Source organism: Sprattus sprattus (assembly GCF_963457725.1).
Source record: "Sprattus sprattus genome assembly, chromosome: 12".
NCBI lineage: Eukaryota > Metazoa > Chordata > Actinopteri > Clupeiformes > Clupeidae > Sprattus > Sprattus sprattus.
Window position 1 is genome coordinate 25,101,334 of NC_137910.1, and position 27,453 is coordinate 25,128,786.

General features: G+C 44.1%; 1 protein-coding gene across 1 annotated transcript in view; it reads left to right on the forward strand.

Moving 5' to 3' along the window:
• The first annotated feature begins 623 nt into the window (after window positions 1-623).
• Window positions 624-27,453, forward strand: part of LOC308373354 (phosphofurin acidic cluster sorting protein 2) — a 65,343-nt gene continuing 38,513 nt past the window's right edge. Inside the window, exon 1 of the mRNA XM_080848814.1 lies at window positions 624-855. Within this exon, the coding sequence (XP_080704940.1) occupies window positions 641-855 (215 nt within the window). The 5' untranslated portion in view covers window positions 624-640. The remainder of the gene's footprint in view (window positions 856-27,453) is intronic.

Genomic DNA, 27,453 nt, shown 5'->3' on the forward strand with positions numbered 1-27,453 from the left:
GAATATCACAGACCTTTTGAGTTGATGTCAAATACATGGAGTTCCTTGGTAGTGGGGTAGGTTGTAGCACATGCTGGGGTAAGTTGTGACAATAAGACAAAATAAACTTAAAAAATAGGCCACATCATGCAGTATGCTTCAAAAAGAGGTTTATTGAAATTAAAGATTAATTTAGAACAATGTCTCTCTCTCTCTCTCTCTCTCTCTCTCTCTCTCTCTCTCTGACTTATCGATCATTCCTGTTTCACTTTCTGTCTGTGCCAAATTGCAGAGTTGCCTTGTTGCTTCTCTGCATTATTTATGGTAGATGGTCTACACTAGTTTTCATAATTATTAAGCAAGTTCGAAATCACAGAGAGTGAGAGTCATAATGCATTTTTTGACGTGAAACTTAGACAAAATGTGCTCGAGCTCCCCCTATTGATCAATGACGGAACCCTACTTTGTACTTCTAAGTTTAATTGCAGAGCTCCGCCTATGAGTGTCGCGATTGTAGAATTCTGTAACCTGAATGTGTTTGCTGGCTTCATAAAATGTTCAGCGATAAAGCGAGTACAAGAGAGGGGAGGGGAGTGAGCAGATAGAGTAAAGCCAGTTACAGTGCCAGACAGTCGGCTTGAGCTGCGACCCAGTGGAGGTGATGATGGCGGCAGCTCTCGAGAGAGGAGGGCTTCGGGCCGCCTTCCTGAACCCAGGCAGCGGTGGTGGTGGCGGACCAGCACCGACAGCCGTCCCGGCTGGAGCGGGAGCCGGGGCGCTCGTCCTAGGTTCGCCTGGTTCCGGCCCGATGCCTGTTCCCATGAACCTTTTTGCAACCTGGGAAATAGACCGTTCTTCTCCAAGCTGTGTTCCAAGGTAGAGTGCACTGGACAATAATATTGTGCTGAAGTGAACTTGGTTCTCCTTTTTATTTGATAGGGAAATTTGGCATAAAGCTGAATGACTTATCCTGCATGCATGCGTGGGTATGTAACGTTAACGAAGGGATGGGCGAGTTTCTGTCACATCAATAATCACTCGATTGACGTTAATGTTTTTGGCTTGAGGATATTAGATCGTGGTAAGATTAATTAAGTTGAAATCAATAAAATACTCTCTACAGCCGCATGTTCGTTCTTCTGTGCTGTGATTGAGGGAAGTCCTTTTAACACTTAGGAATGGCTTTTCCCGTCAACGTTGTAGGCTACAAGATGAAGTCAATGCTTTGAAGTGAGAAGTTTGGAACAGCCTGGCAGAGGAGGTGTGACCACAGTGGTATCTGTTGATAGTTTTGTTAATAAAATTGTTCTGTGGCCTATTTAGAACGAGACAGGGTCTGTCTCTTTTTAGAATGTAATGTAACTAAATGACAACTTAGCAGCAACTACAACCATGCATTGCTATTGAAGACATGATAAACTGTTGTTGTTTTTCCGGCTACCACAAACTGGTGAATCAATTGGATCAAAAGAGCCAGCATAGAAATGGCATTAGCCTATTGCTTTGAGTTCATGTCCTCTGAAACAGATATTCTGTTATCAATTTGATTTTTGAAACAGAGGTAGGCTACTGCAATTTCTTGTAAGATTTACCTTTCAAAGCCAGGCTCTTGCTTATTTTAATAACACTGTCATTTCTAAATGATGAATATCATGTTATACTAGGAGCTGGTTGTTCATATGCATGATATATAAGCATTGAAGCCTTAATCTAAGATGTCAATTTGAAACATGAGCCAGATATCTTTTAAAATTTGCCCAGTCTGATGCTTGTGAAACATACAAAAAGGTTATGTATGATTGATTTTTTACACATTACCATATCAAACAGATATGTTTGGCAGGCAAAAGGCTAGTGCAAACAACATTACTGTGAAGCTCTGTTTAGGACAGTGTAATTCTTTAGATGATGTTTTGTGCTGAAGAGAGGCATTCCATGTATTTTCAGCACATATGGTTCACATGGTTCTCATCTACACTAGATTTGCCACATTCCTCTTTCATGCTGTTTGCCAACAGCATTGTTACGTTTCTCAATTTGGGACTTGTGTTTGGATGTTTTGGCATGGTGGTGTCAGAAGGAATAGAATGTTTTCCCACTGACGTTGCTGCTCTGGCTGTGTGGGTCAGGAGCACTTTCTTGACATGGCTTGGCTGGAGGTAGTAAAACTTTGATTGGTGTCCGGTGTCATGCAACTGCATTGACGATGCAGAAATCCTCCTGCCAGTTGTTTGTGTGTGTGTGCAGGGAGTATATGTGTTTGTGTGAGTGGGTGTTTGTGTGAATGAGCGTGTGTGTGCGTATGCAAGCGTGCATTTGTGTGTGTGTGTGTTTGTGTGAGTGAATGTTTGTTTGAATGCACGAGTGCATGTGTGCGTGTTTGTGTGAGTGAGTGGTTGTGTGAATGAGCATGTGTGTGTGTGTGTGTGTGTTGTGTGTGTTTGTGTGTGTGTTCGTGTGTGTGTGTGTGTGTGTGTGTGTGGGTGTCCAGAGGTGCCTGTGGCCCTGCTGGGATTGGCTAACTCCCTGCCTGGGTAATCACATTCAGAGATACAGCGTTGCGGGCACCTGACCGGGATCCTCACCGAAGCGGCAGGCACGTTAATCAGCTTTGACCTAGATGTGTCCCACTGCCAGTGTTGGAGGAGGTGGCTGGGGAATGTGTGTGAGTGTGTGTGTGTGTGTGTGCGTGTTTGTGGAATGAATCTGGATCAAATACACCAAAATCCAAAATGAGCAATATGAGAGGGAAAGAGCGAAGTTCTTCCTGACCCATGATTCAGAGTTTGGCCATGATTCCCACACCTCTGGAAGGTGGGCACCCACAGTTACGCTGCTCCTCGGCGACCCCTCTGTGGCAAGGTTACTCGTGCGTCGTGTGCTGTTGTTTTCACTCGCCCTCAGCTACACCTCAAGTCGCTGCACTTACAAAGAAATTACCAAAAAATGCTCCGTTACACTCTCTCCAACCCATGGCAGGTCAGGGGGAATCACCTAAGCCAAGGATAAATTATTCATGCAGCATGTTTTTATGAGATTTTAATTGCTGTGTTTACAGAACATGGCCCATTATTCCTCTCGCCTAGAGAGAGTTTGCTTGTTGCTTTATCTGCACTAACAGGGAGGGGGCGGATCAGGGGATGGGTGCTCTTTATTATGATCTGCTTAAGAAGCTTCCCGCTCTGTGGTTGGTGGCCTGTGGCGCGGAGGGGGGACCCCCTGCTGATAGCTGCATCCATTAAGCCAGAGGACCCTGTACGTACGCTTGGAGGAAGGGACATGTCACTTCATTTAGTGCTTGCCCCCTAATGGCCCCCTCCCCAGCTTTTATGTGCTTCTGCACTGTTCAGCTTTCAAGTGCTTTTAAGGTGAGGAGACGTGCCATATTATAAAGTGAATCTGAATTAGCATGTTGACAGAATGAGGACAGTAAGCCCACATCTGGAGCTGCATAAATAACCGTTTGAGTGTGAGGGCTGGCAGTGGGTGTATTTCTTGTTGAAATCTTAACCATTTGGGGAGCTTCGATTGCGCTGCTCATAGAATTGCGGTTGTCGTGTCGCTTGTGCGCTCTTTTGAATGATTTTCTTATCCTACTATTATGTGTATTATTATTCTTGTTCCGTTGATGGTTGCTTGCGTTAGTAAACCCTTTGCAGCATTAATCCCGCTCAAAAGCCAGTACCGTACAGTTGACATGAATTTACATTATTTCACCTTTACAATGGTGTCCAACCCCCATAGAGATTCATAGGGACCATGAGTTAATGTATGGTCCATTTGTAATAAACTTAGACCGCCTTTATACAGTAGCTGCTTATTAGGAAGAAGTCCAGGGCTCTGGATCATGTTGAAATAGCATTTTCAATGTCACCTTCCAGTGAGGGTATTTTATGTCTTTCTTGAGAGATGAATTCCCTTTTGACTTACAGCGCAGCTAACCCCCTTTCCATCCTCTGGATACCCACGTCCCTCCCAGTAACCTTGAGCATAGGGAGAAGAGCACAACGCTGTAAAACACCCCATTTACAGCCACAGAGACATTTTACAGCAGTCTTGCCAGTGTTTGTCTCTGTGATTTCACTTATGTGCTTCCTCTGAGCAACGAAGGAGGAGAAAGGGGGGATGAAGCAGTGTTGGTGTCTTAGAGGGGTCTGAGAGAACATCATCACAAAATCCTGTTTGACTCTTCCTGACTGCGAAAGTTAGGGCATCTGTGTTTGCTTGCAGGTTTGGCTGAGTGGCCATTGTAATTTGTGATCATACTGTTGTGGTTTGTTTTGAATTGTGAAATTACATCCCTAGTTACTGTACCTTGACTGTGTTTGGTTGCAAATTATATCATTTGAACAGGGGTAATGGGTCAAGTTGAGTCACTGTTGTAATTATCATATCATAATGAGTTTTTTAATGGTTTATAAGCTTACCTTAGCGAGTGGTATTTTGAGTCCAATGCAGTTTTATTCTGAAGTGAGTATTACGAATCAATAACAAGCTGAACATAACTTGCACAATACTCTTTCGTGATTGGCTATTTGTGTCTGCTGTGTAATTTTCAAAAATTGATGGTTGTCTAACAGCATGTGTGTGTGTGTGTGTGTGTGTGTGTGTGTGTGTGTGTGTGTGTGTGTGTGTGTGTGTGTGTGTGTGTGTGTGTGTGTATCTGTGTTTGTGTGTGTGTGTGTGTGTGTGTGTGTGTGTGTGTGTGTGTGTGTGTGTGTATGTGTCTCTAACAGTGTCCAAGCACAAGTAACATGCAAGCTGTCTTAGCCATCCTCAGCCCTGAGACCCGAATCCCTAAATGTGGTGTTCTGCCGTGTTGATGTTCTGCTTTCTGCTGAATGTTGAGGGGAGGGGTGTTTCCCGAAATCAGAACCACATTTTCTCCCCCAAAGGTTTAGAGGGTGCTGCAGATCAGTGGGAGTTTTTTTAAGCAGGACTGGGCCTAAAGTCACACAAGCTAAATGTTCACGAAAATGCGCAGAGGAAGAGTCATCATCCTGGCACGGCTCCAGTGGAAGAAACTGAGCCCAGCCCAGCCCAGCCCAGCCCAGCCCAGGCGTCCACACCAAGGATTAGCTTGGTCTGTAGCCCTGGAATATTTTCAGAGGCTGGGCCTCCTAATGCAGCTGTTTCTGGAGCACATATAGACAGATGTTTCCAGCCATGGGATTTGTAAATTATATATCCTCTCTTAGTAAATACTAAATAGTATCTTCTCTTCTCTCCAGTAAAGACCACACCTCAAAAACAATGCTTTGATACCCTATCGAGATGTACAATGGCGCTGTGAGGAGTTGTCCGCCTGGCACGCAGCACATTTGTTTTTTGTTACACAACAGTAAGCTCAGGCAAAGGCATGTTCTTCTGTTTATCTGGCAGTGTCATGTTCAGCATCCTCAGAGGGAGGCTCACACCTCGTTGTGCTCATTACCTTATAAGAGAAGAATGAAGGGTGATGAGAGCAAACCGTTCCCAGCACATAGAACAGACGGTCGGACTGACAGCCGTTGTTTACAGATCAGATACACGCATCACGGTTTCTCACTCTTTGAAACACTGCCTCAGAACAATGACCACATGACGTGATTCGCAGTGGTGTTTGACACTCTAGTGACTCTACTCTAGTTATTCTGCCATAGAACCACCCCATTCACTATTTCTTTCCATACTTTGCAAACCTCAAAGGCTAAGTTGGTCAAAATTTACAGGGGGTTGATGTTACTGTTGACAGCCTTGTGCTAGGCCCACGATGGAGCATTTGAAAAGGGAGGCTGAATAGGTACTGTGTGTCTTTGACAGTGAGTTCCTGGCCGGGGTCACGTTCATGTCTGGGATAGTTAGCATGCTTATTGTTCCAGTTGCAGGGCCTTTTGCGTGCTTCACTGGTGCATTCAGGCACAAGCAGTGGAGCGCCGAGCCTAAGATGGGCTGGATTCACACTTGGCTGAATCTTTATTCAAAACTAAGTCACTGTGGAGGCACCATTTCAACATCTCTCTCAGGACCCCTCCTCCATCCCTCCCTCTGTTTTTCCTTCACTAACTATCTTCTACTTTTTTTGTCTGACCTTTTCTTTGGCCAACTGGCATTTTAAATTAATTTAAAAAGGATTCCCCCAGTCCTCTCTGTTACCAGGGGCAGAAGAGTCTGTGTGTACATACAGTTGTACATCCTGGGCCCACATTTCACAGACGGGCGACTGGCAATGGGCAACTGGCAACGAGCAAAGCAACAAGCAAAGTCCGCTGCGCATGAACCAAAACTAATTTAATAACTTAAACTTAAAATGTACTACCTTGAGCAAAATTCTAAACACAATGGTTTGTTCGTTGCCCGTCAATGAAATTAGGGTCCCCTGAATGACTTCTGGCCTGACATAGTGTATCTGTTTAAGATTTATTAAGGCTGTGATTCTCTGATGAGGAATCCTTTAGTGCAGTCAAACCTAGTTATTTGCACCGTTGGTCGTCCTCAGTAATTCGACGCACATATTGAAAAAGTCCCCTGTCAATTTACCAATAAGATGTTAAGCACATGGTGAGCTGTTGCATTTACGAAAGGCCTCTTGATCACAGAGGATGAAATATTACCAATTATTCATAGTGCAAGCTTTTCATTTGCTTTTCATTGGCCTTCTTTTGAACCTTGAGTTTGGATAGGGCCTAACCAGACATGCCTGTGCTTATTAATACTGTACAGATGTGAGGTACATCATGACAGCTTGCTTACTTACAATTCGGTTGAGCAATTCTGGTCTTCCTTTTATCAATTGTCAGGACATGGGTCCTCTGATGGCCAGTGTCAGTGTGCTGTTTCTTTATGCCACGCATGGAATTCTTTCACTGAAGACTGGCCTGATTTAGTTGTTCCCCTTGTTTATGGATACCGTAATCTGTTCTCTTAACGTCGGCAGATTCTCTTGTTGTCCTCCCATTGCCCTGTGTAGTAGATAGATGAGGTCAGGATGGGGGAGTTCTAGGCCTGGCACAGTATATTCTCTCAGTGTGTGATCTTCCTTCTCTTCACTTCTGGGTCCTGGCTTGAACAGCTGACCAGTACTCTGAAAAAGTTGCTGATTATCTTCTGGAAGAAGAGGCAGAGTGCTAGCTTTGTTTTTCCTGTTGTTGTTTCTCTGAAAAAAGCCTTGTCATTTTAAGATCCAGCAAAGCCTACAAAAGGCCTCTAGCAGTCATACTTTCACATTGTCTTGCTTTCTTTGCTCTTCTCTTCACATTCTGAGATTGTTTAATGTCTTTTGCTCAACAGAGGAGATAGCTCTCTTTCACCAGATTTAGTGAATGGCAAGGTATTATAGAGATGAAGGTCAGCCTGTAACGGTGGTCTTCACTAAACCTTGGCACCCTGAAGTCAGGGGGTGAGCACCTTTTGGCCCACAAGCTAAGTATACTGAGGAGGGCCAGAGAGACTGTCTGCTGCTGCGATGTTTTGCATCAGCTTAGCTAGGATCAAAAGGTAAGGGAATGCAGTCCTCTGTGGGAGATGATTAACTGAGTGTTGTTGTTATTTAAATACCCTCCTGAAGCAATATTATCCTATATAATTAATTCCTTATGTTCAATATTGTGCATTGTTTGATTTAATCCCTGATTCATTTAATATTCACATATAAATGGATTGATATTTACTATACGTCTCCTTTTTGGGGAAATATAGGTTAAGCTGTGCATGCTCATTGCTTCAGTGCTCCGTGTTTATGAATATTGTCCATATGCGTGTAAATAGGCCATGGGTATTCCCTGAGGATGCGAAAATATGTATTTGTCTATTTAGACCTTAAATTAGACAGCTTGGGTCAACAATGGTATGGCTGATTGCCCTGCATACCGATTTTCAGATCCAAAGCAATCAGGGAGCCATGTCACGGTTTGCTTTCTTTCTGCAAGCGTCCGTTTATTCTCTGTGTGATTTCAGTTGACCTGGCTAACAAATGCCATCTGGTGTTACCTTGGTAACAACCTATAAATAAGAATCTAGCTGAATTCCTCTCACCTCTTCCCAGCCCCCCAAGTGAGCGAGTGTGCAGATACTTCATCAAGTCTTTGAAGTGTTATAGACACCATCTGGGACTGATTCCTGAACAGTTTAATCCACTCAGAAGAACTTTCAATGGCATATGACTGCCCGTCAGTGTTCTGGTTGTATTGTGTCATTCATTTCTTTAAAGCTAAAGCTTTAAAGCACGACATGTTTGGAGCTTACGGAGATTATACGATTGTTGTCTCTTTGGAAGGTCTGGAAGATATCTAGTTGTTTTACTTGGCGTGTTACAGACACATTACAGGGGTTATGTTGCGTTGTGTCAGTCTCTGCTGTACCGTCTGACAGTGTGGCATGGGTGGGAGAGAGCATGGGACGAGCATGGCAGACCAAGCAAACTGAGTACCCACAGAGAGCAGAGAGAGGCTATTTGTGGAGTCCGACAACGTGAGTCATATTCAGTGACATGGTACACATTTGTGTCCAAGTCATACCCTGTGTGGCACATACTCCAATTTCCCAGTGGACCTCATGCATACAAATTACACAGAGGGTTGTCATGTTTTGTTTTTGCCAGAGTTTGAAGATGAAACGAAAGGTAGCACACTCTTCTGGTTAGTTGCTCGGGAAATGGCGCAAGTCAAATGTTGTTTGTAGCTTGCCAACTTGAGACAAATGAGGAAGCCTGCTTTCATATTAATTCATATAATCAAAGAGAAAACAGCGATAGCAGGTTTATTCAGTGCTTTTTAAAATGTAAATTAGCTAATTAGATATGCTGTGTATATACATACAGTATGTGTGTATAAATATACTGGATATCTTGTGCTGTTTGAAGAGTGTAGTGTGGGTGTCAGAACAAAAGCTGATCCTAGCCTTTATTACCAAGGAGATCAACCACATCTGTTCTACACATAAGAAGACCAACAAGAAAGCAGAAGCAGGAACAACAGCAACAGGACAGTGCATTTCTGAGAGGGAGTGATTTGTTATGGAACAATAACCAAATACTCCATACTCTCCTTGTTGAACTTAAACAAGTAGTATTTTAGGAGAACTAAGACCAAATGTAAATGCATGTCTTTGAGTATAGCTTGCTGTACTTGTGAAAAATTACTCAATTAAAGACATATATTATGCACTGGTAGCAGTAGCATCTTTACAAATGTTAAGGGTTGGTGAAAATGAATGAAGAACTATAAAGGAATAAAGAAAAAAACTTTTTTTTAAAGCGAGTGGCAAAACGGTGTGGCGTTTGTCTGTACACAAATCGTGGGATTGTTCATGGGAGGTTTTTTGTCAGTTAGGGGCAGAGCTGGCGGTCCGCTGGCCTGTTGCTCATTGTTTTTTTTAGGGTTAGGGTTAGTTTCCACTTGCTTTAAAATATTTTTTTTCTTGTGTCATTCACCAACCCTTAATATTTATATAGATGTTGCCAGTGCGTGTAATAAGACATGTTTCACCTTGAGAGCCTTCTAGTGGCATGAACTGTTTAGCAGCTTTTAAATAAACTACGTCAAGGACATGATTCAGAAATTCCAGGAATTTTTAACAACTTAATATCCACGCCCAGTTAAACTAAAGATGATGATGGTCAAGAGTGGCACTGTACCATGCTTGCTATCTGGGTGTATGTGGAAAATACCGTAGAATATGTTTCTGCCGTTCAGTAGAGCCACATCAGTGAGCTCAATTGTGTGGTGTGTTGACAACCCAAACAGGGCAGTTGTTGTGAGCCTGTAGGGCTTAAAGACGTGCCTCAGCAGTGTTGACTCACCTTGCCTGCTCTCTCTATGAACGAATGAGCGATTGAATGAATGAGCGAATGGATGAATGGACGGACGAACGAACGAGGAGCCGTAAATCTGTGTCACCCCCTACAGTGCTTTGCAGCGGGAATCCGAGCTCAGCGTGTCTGAGTCACTCGGTGCGGCAGAGAGGTGGTCGTGAGAGAGAGTCAGACGCTATGGCCACAGCCTTATCTCACCCACACGCTCCGCTCTGGGAAAAACCTGCTGACTACGCCAAACTAATTAACCCCCAGGACATTGGCTCCAACAGATTTCCTCGAACTAAGTGTTTGTGATGTTTGTTGTGTCTGCTGCTACAACTTCAATCTTTCTGTACACAGGTGCACGATATTTGCAAAGTATCTGAGGTTGAATCCTTGGTCCAATGAATAACCCTCCCGAGCATCAAGCATATATTTTTTCTATAAACACAGGTTTATTTTTGGAAGTCTGTATCTCAGTAAATAAACCTGTTCAGGTTAGAACACACAAAAAACCAACAACAGACACCAATTACATATGAATTCCTAGCTAAAATGTTTGATTTGAAATAGAAAAAATATAATTTGGGCAAAAGTGGAAAGAAATCTCCTTATTTAATGCGGTTGTTCTGGAGACACCCACCCCTCCACCCCCACGTTGGTCGTTGTGCATCTCTCCGGGGATGCTGTGCTAATCTGATTTCATAACTCCTAAAGAAGATGAGCTTAATCTGATGCAGTGCAGAGGGCCCATCTCTTTTAAGCCCTTTGGCTGGACTGATAAAAATGGTTTGGAAGCTCACCTGAGGGCTCTAGGAACATAAGTGGCACTAGTGAACACTATATACCCATAAGCAACAACATATACTATAGTCACCATAGTGCACAAGGCTTCCAGGGGAGATGTGTACGAAGAACAGTGTAGAGAACAGACGTACTTGCTGTTGTTTTTAACAAGATACAATTATCAGTGTTTTTCCTGTCATTAACTAATTTTGTAGACCCTTTTAGTTTTAGATGGTCCGAATGAATGGCAGTTATGCAGGACACATTTTAAGTGTTCCTGAAACATCAACCAGACAGGCAGCCAAACATAGTTCTGAGCTCATTTTTTAGCATTTTATTTTTGTCCATGAAAGCAATTTTGCCATCATAAAAGCCGATGCTCTGTCATCCTTTCAAAGGAGATTTTCAGAGGTTGTCCTCCCACTTCACCAGATGTTAGTTTTATGCCGTTTTATTTATTCATTTGCATCCTTTCCTCTGAAGCATATGAGTGCACAGCATGTCAGTGCGACAGCAGTGATGGTATAGCCCAGCATTAGTGCATTTGGACTGACATGCAGCTTAAAATAATGTACCATAGATAGAAGATCCATATAACTCATAAAGAAGATCATAAAGCCCATCTGACAGTTGAACCAGCAGGAGGCCTCCGTTAATTTCACTTAATTTCTATCTTCCTGACCTGACCCTCAAGCAACCATTTTACTGTATGTTTATCTTCTCATCAGTAATGCTTCCATAGGCCAGGGGAGGAGTTTCATTGCACGAGTGTTGCATTAACTATCCCCCTTTGCTGTCAGTGTTTGTTTCCATTTTAACTGCTGTGCCAGTTGTCTCTCAGCTTGAGGTCCTGCATCTCTGTGTGGTGGATTTGTTCTTGCAATAGGAGTGCAATTATTTGTTATTTCTACGTGCTCTGAAAGTAATCTTGGTAATATGTTGCATTGGTCACTATGTGTATATATGCTTGTTTGTGTGTACACACATACATGTATTTTGTATATGTTATTATCATGGTCTTTTCTGCACTGGTTTGAGTTTTCTCTCCATCTTCCTCTCTCCCTCATACAGTCTTTCAGAGGCTGGTTAGAATTTCCCAGTGAACAGTCGCCCAGCCATTTATGAACGGTACTGATTGCCAGGTGATTTCCAGTGTTTAGGCCTGTACCTCATCATCAATGTTATTCTGCTATGCTTAAATCTTATGTCAATGTTTTTAATGTTGAAAAATTGTCGCATTTCAAAACACCAACAGTGTCTTTCTTGATACAACTCGAATCAGTTGGATGTGGTGGTGGAGCAGGCGAGGAACTCATTGCGACTGGTGAGAGAATCAGTTTATTCTGAATTGACGACTCATGTAAAGTGTCAGCAGGCTCAGTGGCAAGATGTTCACAGAATTCTTTAAACATTAAATGATAAAAATTGATATTACTATTAATTTGTATACTTATACTATTGCATTGCAAGCTTGCTCTCGTGTGTGTGTGTGTGCCATGTGTATTGGTCATCTGGGCACACCTTTAATACTGCAAAAACATGCTAATTTTTTATGCTGAATTCAGTTCAGCCTATTGATCCGGACCTCCACAACACTTCCACTATCTCATGTGGCCCCTTGGGGAAATTAATTGCCCACCCCTGGTCTGGAGGAACAATCTGGGTCATACCATTAACCTTTGCAGGAAGGGGGAACAGGTGGGGTCTACCTGGGGAGATGGTCCTAGGTGTGAAAGGTGTGAAGGCACATACGTATGGCTGCGGACAGGAAGGCCTGGCTGCTTACAGCAATAATTTGGATGCTAATGAATCCGGTGCTAGCCCTTTGGCATGGTAACTTACAAATGGAAAAATACAGAGATAGAAAAAGTGTCATGAAATGAGAGATTGTAAATAATGTCATAAAAAAACCGCTGAGATCCTTCAATGTTTCATTTTGACACAAAGTAAATGTATTGGGTCATCCGTCCTCTTTCTAAATGCCAAACAGTTTGGCTCGTGTGTGGCTCATCAAGGTCCTTTACATTAAAAATCCAGACTTGTTCTGAGGGCTGGCTTCCTCTCCTCAGTGTCTTGTAGCGAGATGGATCTCCTTGGGAAATGAGTGACATTCCTGTCCCGTAACACCCCCCCCCCCCCCCCCCCCCCCTCACACACACACACACACACACACACACACACACACACACACACACACACACACACACACACACACAGCTGTGGTTACCCTTCATGTACAGTTTGGTGTGGGCTGGGGCGTTGTTGAGCCTAGAGAGTTGTGCGAGTGAGTGGAATCGATTCCAGCAGGAGAAGGAAAGGAGATTCTTGTTTTCCCTTTCTGAGCCTCTGTGCTTGGGATCTCTCGCTAGATGGGGAGGGAGGGGTGCTCTTTTTTCAGGAGTGGGGGTGAAAAGCTGTTCCAGACTTGCAAGAAGATCCTCCCTGGGAACGACTGTATGGCCTACATGCACCTCGAGCCAAAAGTGGAAAATGGAAATATAGACAGTGCGGGAAGACCCTGTCAAAACAAAAAAATATTTTTGACCGAGTTATCTCTTGCTCTCTCTGTCTCCTATTCTGTTTGTTAGTATCTCTCTTGCCTGCTGTTCCTGTATCTCTCTGACATGCTCTCTCTCTATCTTACCCCCCCTCTCTCCCTTGCACTCTCTCAGGCCTGTTTTTTTTTTCTCGCTCTCTCCATTCTTCTCTTTCTCTCTTCACTCAGGCATTTCCTGAACTGTGTGTGCCAGCAGCAACACAGAGGCTGTTTATGTCAAGAAGGGAAAAAAGTGCTGGTCTTTATCTTTGCTCTTTTAGCTGTCCGAAATTATGCCTGAGGACAAATAATCATGTGGCACCCACCTCCGTAGATCTTGTGCTGTGAAGATACATTCTTCACCATTTGCAGTACCAAGCACATTCCATTCGGGTTACATTTCTCCCAAGTACTCAGTGACATCTGTGCTATTTTTACTGTCATTGGGCTTTACAACAGCCATTAAAACAAACAAAATGATAAGGAATGCGGTCTCAATAGCTCTTTGAGGCATCTCATTGCCTGAAAATGTCAGTGAATTATCTGTTGTTCATAGCCTATGGCTGGAGTGGAGAGCTACCAAAATGTAAGTTATGGATATCCTTTTTCTGTAGAATATAAAGGCAATCCTTTCTCAACCTGATTGTTGGTTTGGACAGTGACGTGCCGTATTGACTATTACATCAGGCATTCTTTTCTCAGGGCTAGACTTTTCAGACTGGACCGCTGCAGCCCTGATAGTCTTGGATTGCATTAGGGACAGCAAAAGTACAGAGCTGCTCAAGAGGGAAGCGGGGAAGAATTGTAATCACAGATTAAAAGGGGAATTTCATTCAAGAGGCTTGTTGACTTTTTAATACAGGGTCGGGTTTTAAGAGGTCAGATCTACTCTGACCCACGCTAGTCCACTGTTAGTTTGTTGTGATTGTCGAGGTCACCCGCCTACGTCTATGAAGGCACAGCTTATACAGAACATGGTGTGAGCATAGGACAGCTGGGGCCTGACAGAAAACACCAGGGCATGTTAAGTAGGGTAGTAAGTTTGTGGAACAAAAAGTTGATCACTTCTCTTTCTGTGATTAAGAAGCTCTTTTGGAGTTTGTCTAATAATATGAAACTGACAAGAAATGTCAAAAAAGTATTGGACCTAATACATTCACTGCTTACGCTATGGCTTGCTTCACGTTGGCTGTATTGAAAGGTTATAGCTTGATCATTGAAATTCAAGCCTTGCAGTGGCCTGAGAGGGTTAGTGTCTTGTTGCGTCACACACTTCTGTCTTTCAGGCAGTGTTTGTGCGGCTGTCCATTCAAAATGTCAGTGTCCTCTTGTAAACCCTCGTGGGTGCTGCCAGGCTTGCTTTAAGACAAACAGGATGCCAAAGTGATACACCTACCTGCTGTGACCGTCGCGTTGACTGCCGGGGAGCTGTTCGTCTTCTGCCCACTGTGGCAGGCACGCAGAGGATGACATGTCAATAGAGCCACAAGCTTTGCACACAATATTTCACTCTTTCACTCTATAACACTCTCTGATTTTGTAATAAGCTTACAGTATACAGTACTGTGCAAAAGTTTTAGGCAGGTGTGAAAAAATGCTGTAAACTAAGAATGCTTTCAAAAATGGAAGTGTTAACAGTTTATTTTCATCAATTCTTCATAAATTAACAAAATGCAGTGAAGGAACAGAAGAAAATTCTAAATTAAATCAAAATTTGGTGTGACCACCCTTTGCCTTCAAAATAGCATCAATTTACCAGATACACTTGCGCACAGTTTTTGAAGGAACTCGGCTGGTAAATTGTTCCAAACATCTTGGAGAACTAACCACAGATCTTCTGTGGATGTAGGCTTCCTAAAATTCTTCTGTCTCTTCATGTAAACCCAGACAGACTCGATGATGTAGAGATCAGGGCTCTGTGGGGGTCATACCATCACTTGCAGGCTTTCTGTTCTTCTTTAAGCTGAAGATAGTTGTTAATGACATTGGCTGTATGTTTGGGGTTACGTTCCTGCTGCAGAATACATTTGGTGCCAATCATACGCCTCCCTGATGGTATTGCATGATGAATTAGTATCTGCCTGTATTTCTCAGCATTGAAGACTCCATTCATCCTGACCGAATTTTCAACTCCACTTGCAGAAATGCAGCCCCAAACTGGAAAGGAACCTCTACCATGCTTCACTGTTGCCTGCAGACTCTCATTATTGTACCTCTCTCCAGCCCTTCGGCGAACAAACTGTCTTCTTCTACAGCCAAATATTTCAAATTTTGACTCATCAGTCCAGAGCACCTTCTGCCATGTTTCTGCACCCCAGTTTCTATGTTTTCGTGCTTAGTTCAGTCACTTGGCCTTGTTTCCATGTCGGGGTAGAGCTTTTTGGCTGCAACTCTTCCATGAAGACCACTTCTGGCCAGACTTCCCCGGACAGTAAATGTCTGTACCTGGGTACCACTGGTTTCTGCCAGTTCTGAGCTGATGCCACTGCTTGAAATCTTCCGATTTCGAAGGTAAATAAGCTTGATGGGTTTTTCATCAGCTGCATTAAGTTTCCTTGGCTGACCACTGCGTCTACGATCCTCAACGTCTTCTTCAAAAGAGCTTGAACTGCACATTTTGAAACCCCTGTCTGCTTTGAAATCTTTGTCTGGGAGAGACCCTGCTGATGCAGTATAACTACGTTGTGTCTTGTTGCTTTGCTCAGTCTTACCATGTAAATGGATACAAAATAAACATTTATTGTTTACATTTTTCAAAGCATTCTTAGTTCATAGCATTCTTTCACACCTGCCTAAAACTTTTGCACAGTACTGTATATGAGAGAGGTGAAATTGCATTGCAGAGACAGTCTCTTCAGACCCATATAAGATCAGTGCAGATTCATCCATCCATAAATCATGGCTGAAGCCAGAGTGCACTCAGTCACCTTTGAAAAGTCAGTTATACATGTCCCCTGACTGTGGGACCGGTTCACTAAGATCTACATGTTAGGCCTTAAATGTTTTCAAAGCACATTGTTCCTCACAGTCCGATTGCATCTGGATGGCATACTGTATGTGGAGTTCATTTGGAGTAAAGTTTAAATCATGGTGTTGACTCATTTAGATAGAGAATGAGTGACTCCAGCATCCCAAGGAGTAAGCGAGTTGCGGTGTTGGAAGTAAAAGTCGGTGTGAAATGATGCGGTCATTGCAATGTAAATTAAACTGCACGTAAGCCCAGATTCAATCCAGGGGGAGCCGGCTGTTGGGGTGTGGGCCGCATAAGTGATATCCCCCGCACCTTAACTTCCCAGAGGGATGGAAAAACTGCTGTTAACTTGCTGAGGTTTGTATTTCCTCTGCTATTGATTGCCGAGCATCCAGCTTTTTTCTTTCCTGTTTTTCTTCTTTTTTTTTGGGATGGGGGGTAGGTGTTCAAGAGCATTGCTTACTGAGCCCAAAATGTCCTGACTCAGATGAAGTTTCTGAAGAACCTTAGTTAGCAACATTGCAACTGGCAACATTAACACTGGCTTTGCATGTGCCTTTCTTGCCTTCCATCCACTTCTCCCTTGTTGGACCAGTGTCCCTCGTTAAAGTGACCTCATTCTTCTGTGTATTTAATGCCTCACAGACACTTTTTCAGCATGGATGAACTCTGTAAATCCCATTTGAATGAATTGCGATTGGTTAGTCAGTAGTTCTTAAGGGGTGGATGATGGTGCAATCATAACTACAGCCATAACCACAGTAATGATTGAATAACTTCAGTATATGGGATGGTGCTGGTGGCTAACCAGCAGGAGGAAGCAGTGATGTAACTGGCATATTGGATGTAACTGGTATGTTTGTTTGGAAGCAGTGGAGCAGAAAGGACTTCTGAAAGGAGCCATAGATGTAGGGTCATTATTACCAGTGATGCTGCTATACTGTAGATGCACTATGGTTTTATATGAGTATATTGCGTAAGTCCATCATGCTTCTTAGAGATAGAAGTGTGTGTGTTTGGTGTGTGTGTGTGTGTGTGTGTGTGTGTTGGTGTGTGTGTGTGTGTGTGTGTGTGTGTGTGTGTGTGTGTGTGTGTGTGTGTGTGTGTGTGTGTGTGTGTGTCTGTGTGTGTGTGTGTGTGTGTGTGTGCAAAGTTATACAATGACATGTACCACATGTCATTGAAACTCTTCAAGAGACCAAAAACCGTTTCCTCCTTATGTGAGCCCATGCCCTTAAGCAAGATTTCTCAGTGGTGGCACTGTTGGAGTACAAAGGCATTTCCTTTCCTCTCAGGGGAGAAAGATCTGTGCAGACAGCTGTTAAATGACTCCCGGATTAATTCACGATTGGAGTGTTGCACATGGATGTTTCCTGCCACGACTGCCTATCCATTCATGCATAAACTACCAGGAAGGTGCCTTTATTGATTACATAACCTAAACACCAGGATTGCAGAAGTGGTAGGGAGCTCTAATGTCCTGTCATGCATGGGTACAAGGAGGTGAGTCTAACTGAACTCGTCCCGGAATCCCATTCCCTCAGCATTCTCCTAGGTTCAGAGTTAATTATTCATCACCTGAAATTTTGGTTCAGCTAAGGCTCTCGTTTCCAAACATAAAGGAATGGGAACATGGCTTTTCTCAGCACAGAACATCTGTGTAGCTGTTTGTTGGTGGCGGAGGCATGGCAGAGGTGCTAACCAGTACGGACCTGTGTCTGTGGTCTGGGTGGTGTTCAGCTCAGGGAGCATGAGTGGATGTTTGCTGACAGATGAAGGCTCACTGGTCAGGGAGCATAATCTCTTTAAGACCAGCAATCGTTTCAGGAAGCAGATGTTTACGCCGGGCAACGATGGCTACGCCGTATCACATTAAATTGATTGAAAATGTTGCTAAGTACGCACACATGTAAATGGGTCCGACCTTCTCCATATTAGTGTATTTCTGAATTTGTTTGTAAAATAAAAAGGAATTAAAGACCACCGTGTGATGATGCATGTGTTTCACGGGCCCCCTCGCCCTTCACCAAATTCTGAAAAAGTGACTGAAACCTTCCCGCGAGCCAGTAGTGCAACTGTGTGTCCTCTCTGTGCGGTGAGTTCCTTTGGGGAACAGAGTAGTGAGAGAGTAGTACCTTTAAAACCAAAACCATAACTCCACTTTACATAACCGTGCCAGGCTATAAATAAGTAGCCGGATGGTGTCCATTACGGATTGTTGCGTTTATTTATTCATGTGTCATTTTGTTATTCTCGGACTTGCCGCCCACCCATTTTGTTCGGTTCAGAGCTCACCCCGTCTTCGAACAGCCCAGCGCTAGGCAGGCAGCAGGCTTTGGAGGAAACACTCCAGCCCTCATCCATTTAATAGACTTACCTAGCACGCCTCGCCCGCTTTCTCGGACAGGATTTGTGGCGGGGCGAAAGGGTGTCTTGAAGCCCTCCGGCGTGACGGATGGGAATGGGATTGCTGTGTCTCGGGTCGGGCAGTCCCAGACGGTGTGGCAGTAAACAGACACCTTAATTGGATTAAATGGCTCTGACTTGAGGGAATGACCCTGGCTGGAGATGAATGGTAGAGCCAGAGTAGAGGTGAAGATAGAGTGTTTGTAAAAGGGTAATGAAGGGAAGGTGAAAGAAAGAGAGACTGAGAGGGAGAGAGAGACCGAGAGGGAGAGAGAGACCGTGTTCAACACTGTTATTCCAGACCTGTTAGTGTATGGAGCTATATGATGCTATCATGACTGAATAATGTACTTGTAGCAACCACAGTAAAATGTAGCTAACTGTTTCAAGGAGACATATGGAACATTCAAGTATACATGTGAAACCAGACATTTTTCAGTATGTGTGGTCTTGTATCTTTTCCTTCAATTTTTTAAAAGGAACTCTGAGTAGCTTACCCAGGCTCTGTTAAGATACTGTTTTACAACGTACCTAACCAGCAATGCCAAACATTTAGCACCTCAGTGATAGGAAAGCCCAGCCGGGGACTCCAGTGGGTGTCCTAATGGGTGATGGGTATTTGTCATGTGTGTGGTGAATGTAGCATGAGGCTTCAGCCGATGAGGTCATTCTGGTTGACAAAAACATTTGTGTTACACCTCACTTTTACAGTCCTGACACATTTCATCTGTCCCATTACAAATCACTGGCCTCAGCTGTTTCTGGCAGCAACATTATGACCGTCATTTTTCAAAACTGGCTGTCACTCAAAAAGCCATGAACTGTGCTCCCTATTTGAACAAGCTTTCTTTCAGTTAAAAGGGAGCTTTTTCCTTTGCCACTGTCACCATTGTGCTTCCTCTAGGAGGTTTAGGCTTTGGCTTTGTAAAGTGTCTTGGGGCAGCGTTCACTGTTATCGGTCCTATATAAATGAATGAAATTAAATTCAACTGACTCTAACGTCTCCACACTCTGACACCTTCTCTGTGGTCTGTTTATTTTTTTTTAAAGGTGTCAGGTGTAACAGGATAGCAGCGTCTTCGTGCAAGCTACAAAAAAACTGGCATGTCCACACTCGCCTGTCGCCTGATAAGAAACATTGGCCAGCTTACCTCATCAATAACTGATCAGGGTCGAACAAAAGACTCAGTTTACCAGCAAGTCTCAGGACCTCATCTGAGCACACAAAAGGTCTCCTCTCCACCCCCCGTAAATCATTCTACGCTGGCAGTAAGATCACACCTCATACACAGGGTGATATGAGATACTGGCGAGACGAAGAAGTCATGGCAGAACTAAAAATAAAACTGGGCACAGACACTTTATGAGTGTGTTTGCTTCATTTGATTCTGCCTGATCTTTGATGTCTTTAGAAAGGACATTTATTTTAGATTGTGTTTGAAAACAAGTCTGGAATATGAAAGGTGGTTGATATTGACTGCTAAATATTGTTTTGGAGAAGCTTAAAGAAAATCTTGAAGCTTTTATGTAATCTCCTGTCTTGTCACATTACTTTGATGTGCAATACTTTAAAAAGGAAAAAGTTCAAGGGGTGGTCGTCTATAAAAAGCAGGTCACTTCATGGTGTGTCGTCTGCTGGCTGGATGCCTTAACTCACATCTCCTCATCAGGTCTCTTTTTTAGTCAAAGGGAAAAGTATTTTGTTATTCCACTGAGTTCAGTTTGTGCGGTGGGCTTCTACATGAGTGACGCCACCTGTCTCATACTTGATAGAGAGAGAGACACAGAGAAGGAGGGAGTAAGAGAGAGGGAGCGAGACAACAAGGGTAAGTGAGAGGTGAGAGAGACAGCCAGCGCTGTCACAAAGCTCAGCTGTTGCCCTCCCACACCATCTGCCTTTGCCAAGCAAGGCATCCCTCGGCAGCTCGGCTCGAGCGAGAGTGCGCTGGAATGGAATGGTAGGGCTAATGAGAGCGAAGGTGCGAGGCCGCCACGCGATCTCCTCCCTGGCCTTAACGACCAGAGGCCACTCCGTTTAGTGTGACACGCTCGGGATTAACACCCAGAGGGAGACAACACTCACCCCACCCCGGGCAGCGCCCTCAAGGGAAGCCCACACCCGTGGCTCAGGCTGGCAGATTGGGCCGCCCGCCTTTTAACCAGCTTACAGGACCCATAACGTACAGTACATGTCAATTTCCAAGGACATTTTGCTCTGCCCATATTGCACAAGTGTTTCGGATAGTCTTAAGGCCCCCTGACCCTTGTGGTCAAGGGATTTGCTTTGTTCCATTAGCAAGTGCACGGCAGAGCTGTTTTGCAGAGGATACTATGCTAGAAGCCTCTTTTTTTTATTCACCCTATGCTGACAGGATCTCCTAGTATTTTTTCCCATCATGTTATCTCTCTCCGTGGGCTCACGGCAGGGTTGTGGCTTGCGTATAGATAAGTGTTTGCTGGACGACAACTCTTTAACATACTGGAGTTGCTGTCAGTGGAAAGTTAGGGGAGCTTTGACATCTGTGTCTTGGTCTGCTACACCACAGAGCATGACATTGGCATGCAGGAGGATCAAGCCGCAGCAAATGAATGGCTTCCTTTTTCCCCTCTTTTTTCAATTCATCTCCTCCGTCTTTCCTTCTTTTTCTTTCTCTCTTTCTTTCTTTCTTTTCCCCCCTCCAGCTTGAGCTTTGATGACATTTCATTCAGAGAATTAAACTCAAGTGAGCATGACCATCTGGCAGACCAGAATCGTGGGGCTTCAGATGGGGAGAAACAAAATTGAAGTTCGACTCCAGCTTCCTGTGCCCAGTCCGTTGTTCTTTGAGATGGATTTATCGCAGATTGATTTTAACAGCATTTCACGTGGAATTCCATTTCAACCCATCGCTGTCTGTTTTTCTTCCCTAAGCCACTACAACCCGATGCCATGTTTCTACAATCCAAACCCAAGCCGAAGCTTTCACTGCGGCTCTCCACTCTAGTCGAACAAATAAATGAATACACCCATGAATAGACTTAGTACCCCAGGGGAGATTTTCTTTTTCTTTTCGGTCCAGGTATTAAGTATTCATGAGAAGGAGCTCTTAAACAAGCTGTCTCTTTATTTGGACTCAATTATGCAGTTGGACGTGAACAGGTAGTTTTAACACAAGGAAAGACAGAGTCAAGCTTGACAGTAGTTTCCCGAAGCTTTTTACTGCGGAGAGGCTAAAAGGAATGCCATTCGACCAATCTGCAGCATTTCTCCTGTATGTTTTATAGGTTCTTGAGAAGCATAGCTGAGGAGAGCAACAGAAAGCTTTTTAGTGTTTTTTATGGATTTTTCAAAGAAAAATGGATGTGAATGAAAGATTGAATGAATGAATGAAAGAATACAATGCATCAGTGAGTGTTCTTCCCATCCCACCAGCTGAAGAGATGCTGACATGTCTCTTGTTCTGTTCCATGTTCTATGTTACATCACTATCTTACCTTGTCCACCCCTTTTGTGCCTCTTTCGAGGGTTGTGCAGTGAACCACAAAAATGGAACTAGCAGGAAAATCATCGGCTACAAAGGTCTGTGGAGGGAAATGGGCCTAAGTAAGTGTGTGTGTGTGTGTATGTGTGTGTGTGTGTGTGTGTGTACTTTCTTCAGACAGCACTTATAGCAAATAGTGCCTTTACAAAGTTTAGTCAACCGGATTAAAGCAGCTATTAACATAAAGCATCTGAGTACAGTAAGGTCTTACGTTTACAAGCTTGTTCCAAAGCATCATATCTATACCACCTGGCCTTACGGAGTTTGTGCTGGCATATGACAATGGTTCCTTCTTCTGTGGTTGACCAAGCCACTCACCGGGGTCCACAGGATGAGTGTCTCTGTCCAAGGGGCCCCCATGTGCAGCACTTAGCAAGGCTTTATTTAGGTTCCTGTTATCAGACTGTCCACTGTGTCTCTTTACACCTCATATCATCTACTGCGGAAAGGGCTCTGTGTACTTAAAGGTGGGCGCATGCCTGATTTGTGTGTAGGTTTGGCAGGGTTTCAGGAGAGCCAATAGCATTTCCCAGTCAAAAAACAGTCACAGTCACATTTCTATGTAGAGGATTCAATTTATTTCTTACCACCACCACTGAGGACTTCCTCAGGCTGTCATAGCTCATGTTTTCCTTTCTATCTCTACCTGTCAGACTGGTGTTGTTTTGATAAGGGCTTGGGTGAGGACAGCTCTTCAGGATGACGACCCCCAGCACAACCTCACAAAATAAAACCCTTCTCCACCACCTTCTCCAATACGTTGTCTGTATACCATAGACATATGGGAGGCAGGCCATATCATTAGTGTGCATCATTATGCAAAGAAAGTCTCCTGTGCCATTACCCGGCATGGCATCAGGACTTGAGTTAATTTCTTCACAAGGAGAGAAAGAGATGAAAGAACACATTTGTGGAGTCTTACAGGCATGTGCTTCATCCTGTGTGCTTTGAGGCCAGTCAACATTGATCTTTAGCTTGTCTATGTTGGTGCAAGTTGCCTTTGCGCTTGGAGGGGGGCGTGTTAAGCGTTTGAGTACTAAATGAAGCTCTTTGGTGATGGATCAAAGGCACTCATTCAGATTGGCCCCCGACAGTGCTTCTGGTTCACCTACAATGTGGTGGGGAGAGAGGGAGAGAGACAGGGAAAGGGGTAAAGAGAGAGAGGATTGAGGTCAGGCATGGGCTAATTGAATGGATTATTCATCATCTGAAGTGTGGAGGACCAGTGTGCTCTCATCACTCTTTCTCCCTAAGCTGTGGGCAGTGTCCTCTTCTAACTCCACCTCCATCTGTTCCATCCCATACCCAACTCCCACCAACTGAAGAACCATAGTCACCCAGGCTACAAGCAAAACCATAGAGTCACCCAGTCTACAAGCAAAACCATAGAGTCACCCAGTCTACAAGCAAAACCATAGAGTCACCCAGTCTACAAGCAAAACCATAGAGTCACCCAGTCTACAAGCAAATCCAGGATCCCTATGTTTTTGCTTCTACTGTATTTAGTGTCAAGTGTGTAGATGTGTCTGTTGGTGGAACCTGTTTTGGAGAATCACCATGACAATGATGTTTTTAATTTATCAACCTGAACCTTTGCACCATTTGGCAAGACCCAGTGTCTGGGGCTGATAGTGCTGTTATCCATTCAGTTAAATTATCTCTATATTCCTCTGGTTATTTATTTCCAAATAATAATAAGTTTATACTTTCGAGAAGGAATTGCCTCAAGGAGATATGGTCTATAATAAATATATCTGTAGTTTTAACGGGTTTTGCTGATCTAGTGCAGACTAGGTTTTTATTGTGTCTGGTAGACATGCGCGTCAGCTAGGTCTTCAAAAGTGCTGGAGACATAAATGTCACTGGCCTATTACGTTCTGCCTCTGCTATTACAATGAGCACAGCCCAAACACAAACACTGGGATTTTGTAATGCTTTAAAACTAAAATGGTAAAATATGGGATGGATCTCTGTCAATAAGCAGCCAGCAGATACAGAACTCTGCAGTGATAAAAACTCATCCCCCAAACCCATAAGAGTCAGGCTAGCATCAATTGAGTAACCTAGGGAATGTGTCGTAAGTATTAGCATGTCAGAGGGTATACTTTTTAAATTTGTATACAGTTTTTTACACCTGTGCATACCCTGCCAAGTTTATGTTCACTAATGACAGCCAAAAATTAAGACCTGCGCACTTTACAGCAGAGACTTTAATTTCGATCCGTTAGCCATAGAAATCTATGCACCTAAAAAAGAACTTAACTGGTGCATGTATATTCAGTGAACAGCTGTAACCAGCCCTGCTATGTACATTATATGTCACCCGTGACTGACCAACAGGGTAACAAATGATGAGACATATTACCTTCATATAGTCCACTGAAGGTTTATCCCCTCAGGGGTGATAGTATCCACATGGAGGTCATCCAGGCATAGGTTACACAGGTAGTGTTAACACTTAGATTAATGTTGCACACAGCTTTCAGGTTCTTGTGTCATCCTTTTCATCTGCAAACTGGTGATTAAGCACTTTGAGAAGCTTTTTGTTGTAATGGCATTTTATTTTCAGTTTTCAAAAGTGAGGATCGCAAAAAGTGGTAGCGTTCCCAGCGTCCCCTGCGTGTGTGGAGTAAACAATGAATTTGTTATTCAGAGGAAGACTTGAACCTTCCAGGGTATTAACAGACAGAAAGTTCGATTTAAATTAGTTATCTCAGTAGAGGAAATAATTGGAAGTGAGGGCTATTTCTCTGAATTTCTCTGTCATAGAGACAGTGTGTGTGTGTGTGTGTGTGTGTGTGTGTGTGTGTGTGTGTGTGTGTGTGTGTGTGTGTGTGTGTGTGTATGTGGGTGTGAGTGTGTGTGTATGTGCGTGTCTGTATGTGTGTGTCTGTATGTGTGTGTGTGTGGTGGTGGTGGTGGTGGTGGTGGTGGTGGTGGGGTGGTGATGCTGTGTCTGAGTCAAGCAACAGCATTGCAATCTGCTTTCATCTCTATGCCTGTCAGACAGAATGTGAGATAAAAAGGGGAGTACTGGAGATGTGTGCTTTGTCTCTGGCAGAAAGAGAGAGTGAGAGAGAGAGAGAGAGAGAAAGAGAGGAAGGAAAAGAGGAATATGGGGAGATTATGATTGTGGTAGACTTTATCACTTGGTCTCCCTATCAATGTGAGGGAGAGAAAGGGAGGTGAGGGTTGATATGGTCAGTTCAAAGGCAAGAGAGTAAAAAATGTCAGGCCCCCCAAATTCACCCTTCTCCCTCCACCAGACACCAGTTTGCGTGGAGACTGTGTGAACGCACAGAGGGCCAGCAGGAATGGAGAAAATGCCCTTCTAGTGTTCATGGCTTTTATTTTTTTCTCCTGTTGTTTTTCTCCCCACCAGAAGCAAGAGCAAAGCCAAGACAAAGAGGCTTAGTGCTTCAGGAGGGACACAAACACGCAGCAGAACTAGACATGAGGACTTCTTTATTGTTCCTATTGTGTGCCATCCTCAGCACAGCACAGCACAGAGAGATGAGCCTTTAAAGTATTTGTGATTTCACTTCATTTAGCGGAGAGGCTTTGGTACATAATTCAAGGAGAAGGCCAGAATAATGGATTGGCCTGAGCTGAGTGCATTTGATCGTGATCAGCAGAGGACACTCCAGGAAGCCGTTGTTTGTCATTGATCTGATACGAGAAGCCTCTCAGACTGCGTTTGTGTCTGAAAACGGCCGTGCTCTTGAAGGCTGGTAAACAAACACTGCCCCTCCCGCTTGTTTTTGTCTTGTGATCTATGAGGAGGGACAAGGAAGGGGAGAGGACAGGAGAGGGTAAGAGACTGTGTGTGTGTGTGTGCGTGTGTGTGTGTCTGTGTGTGTGTGTGTGTGTGTGTGTGTGTGTGTGTGTGTTTGTGTGTGTGTGTGTGTGTGTGTGTGTGTGTGTGTGTATGTGTGTGTGTGTGTGTGTGTGTGTGTGTGTGTGTGTGTGAGAGAGAGAGGGGGGGGGGGGCAGTTTGCATTAGGGTAAGTGTTATTACAGAGTGCAATGAGAAAAACTATATCAAAAAGACTGACCTGAAATTACAACACCCTTTCAAATCAATAGAGCTTTCGGCCTCAGCGGATACGATTCAGTGAACAAGAAATGCATACCATACCTACATAAGCATATATTCACATCCAGATGAAAAACATCTCATTGTTATGTGAGGCTGGATTGCTTTGAATTGATTTGTAGAGATTGCTGGGTTTTTCGCTTTTGTTTCAGATTGGTTCTAGATGCTACTTTACTCTTTCTCACTCTCTCTCTCTCTCTCTCTCACTCTCTCCTTCTGTCTGTCTCTCTGTTTTTGTTTCTTTCTCTATGCTGTGAAGAAACACGGAGCACCCGGCCCCCCCTTAGGCCCAAAGGAAAACTCCAAGCCAGTGAGCAGGATTTGCATCAGGACGCCATAATGCTCTCTCACTCTGTTTCTTTTTGAATGCTGATAAAGCTGGAAGGAAATCAGTCATACTGTGTGGGAAGGAGAAAAGAATCAAACCAGGAGACACAGTGTGACGAAATTAAGTGTGGTCTTGCATATTTTACATCTTACCTCCTTTTCTCTCTCTCTTTCTCTATCTCTCTCTCTCTATTCCTGTCTTCTGATCACTTTGGGATCTGGTTCTTGTCCTCCGGTAGCAGCAGTGAAACTAGTGCCTGCAGTAACAGCCCAAAGCCATCAGCATATTGCAGCCGGCCTCCTCCGAGTCTTTATGCAGACCGCTTGGTCAGCCAGGCCAAGCGTTGCCTGCTAACTCTGATCGACATCATTATTTAGCGGCCTGTTTCCCTACTTGACATTCAGCGTGTCGGAAACCCGGCATGTTAATCGAGCCCTCAAGACAATGGAGCCATGCCTAGTTTAGTCAAGCCTTCCATTCCTTAAGCAGCCCCCATCGCCCCCCCCCCCCCCCCCCCCCCATCCCCCACCCCCAACGACTCCCTTATGTGGTTTTCTCCCTGGGCGCAGGGTGAAGCAGTGACCCCTCGAGCGCTCGCCTTCCTCCGAGAGGTCTCGTGTGATTCGATGCGAGGCAAGCAGTGGAGAGAAGTGGGTCAGGGTAAGAGGCGAGCAGGAGGGTGGGCGACGTGCTGTGTGTCGACACGCGTCTCCGGCAGCGGCATGAGGGAGGAGAGCAGGAAATGGGGTTTTCTGGGGGAGGGGGCTTATGAACCAAGAAGGAATGGTTATGTGGAGGAGCAAATGTTTTGGATTGGGGGGGTGGGGGGATGGACAGGTAGCGCTATTTGATCTTAGGTTTTGACTTTGAAAAATAATATGTGCTTGTGTGGGTAGGTTTCAACTGCTGCATGTTCATTTGTGTGCAAGTGTTACATTTCTTACATTAGCATATTGTCTCCTAACAGTCTTCTAACAGCACTGCACTAAAGCAGGTTTTACATGTAAAAAGCACTGAAAACATAAAAGCTCTACTTTAGAATAGCCAGCTTAGCTCCC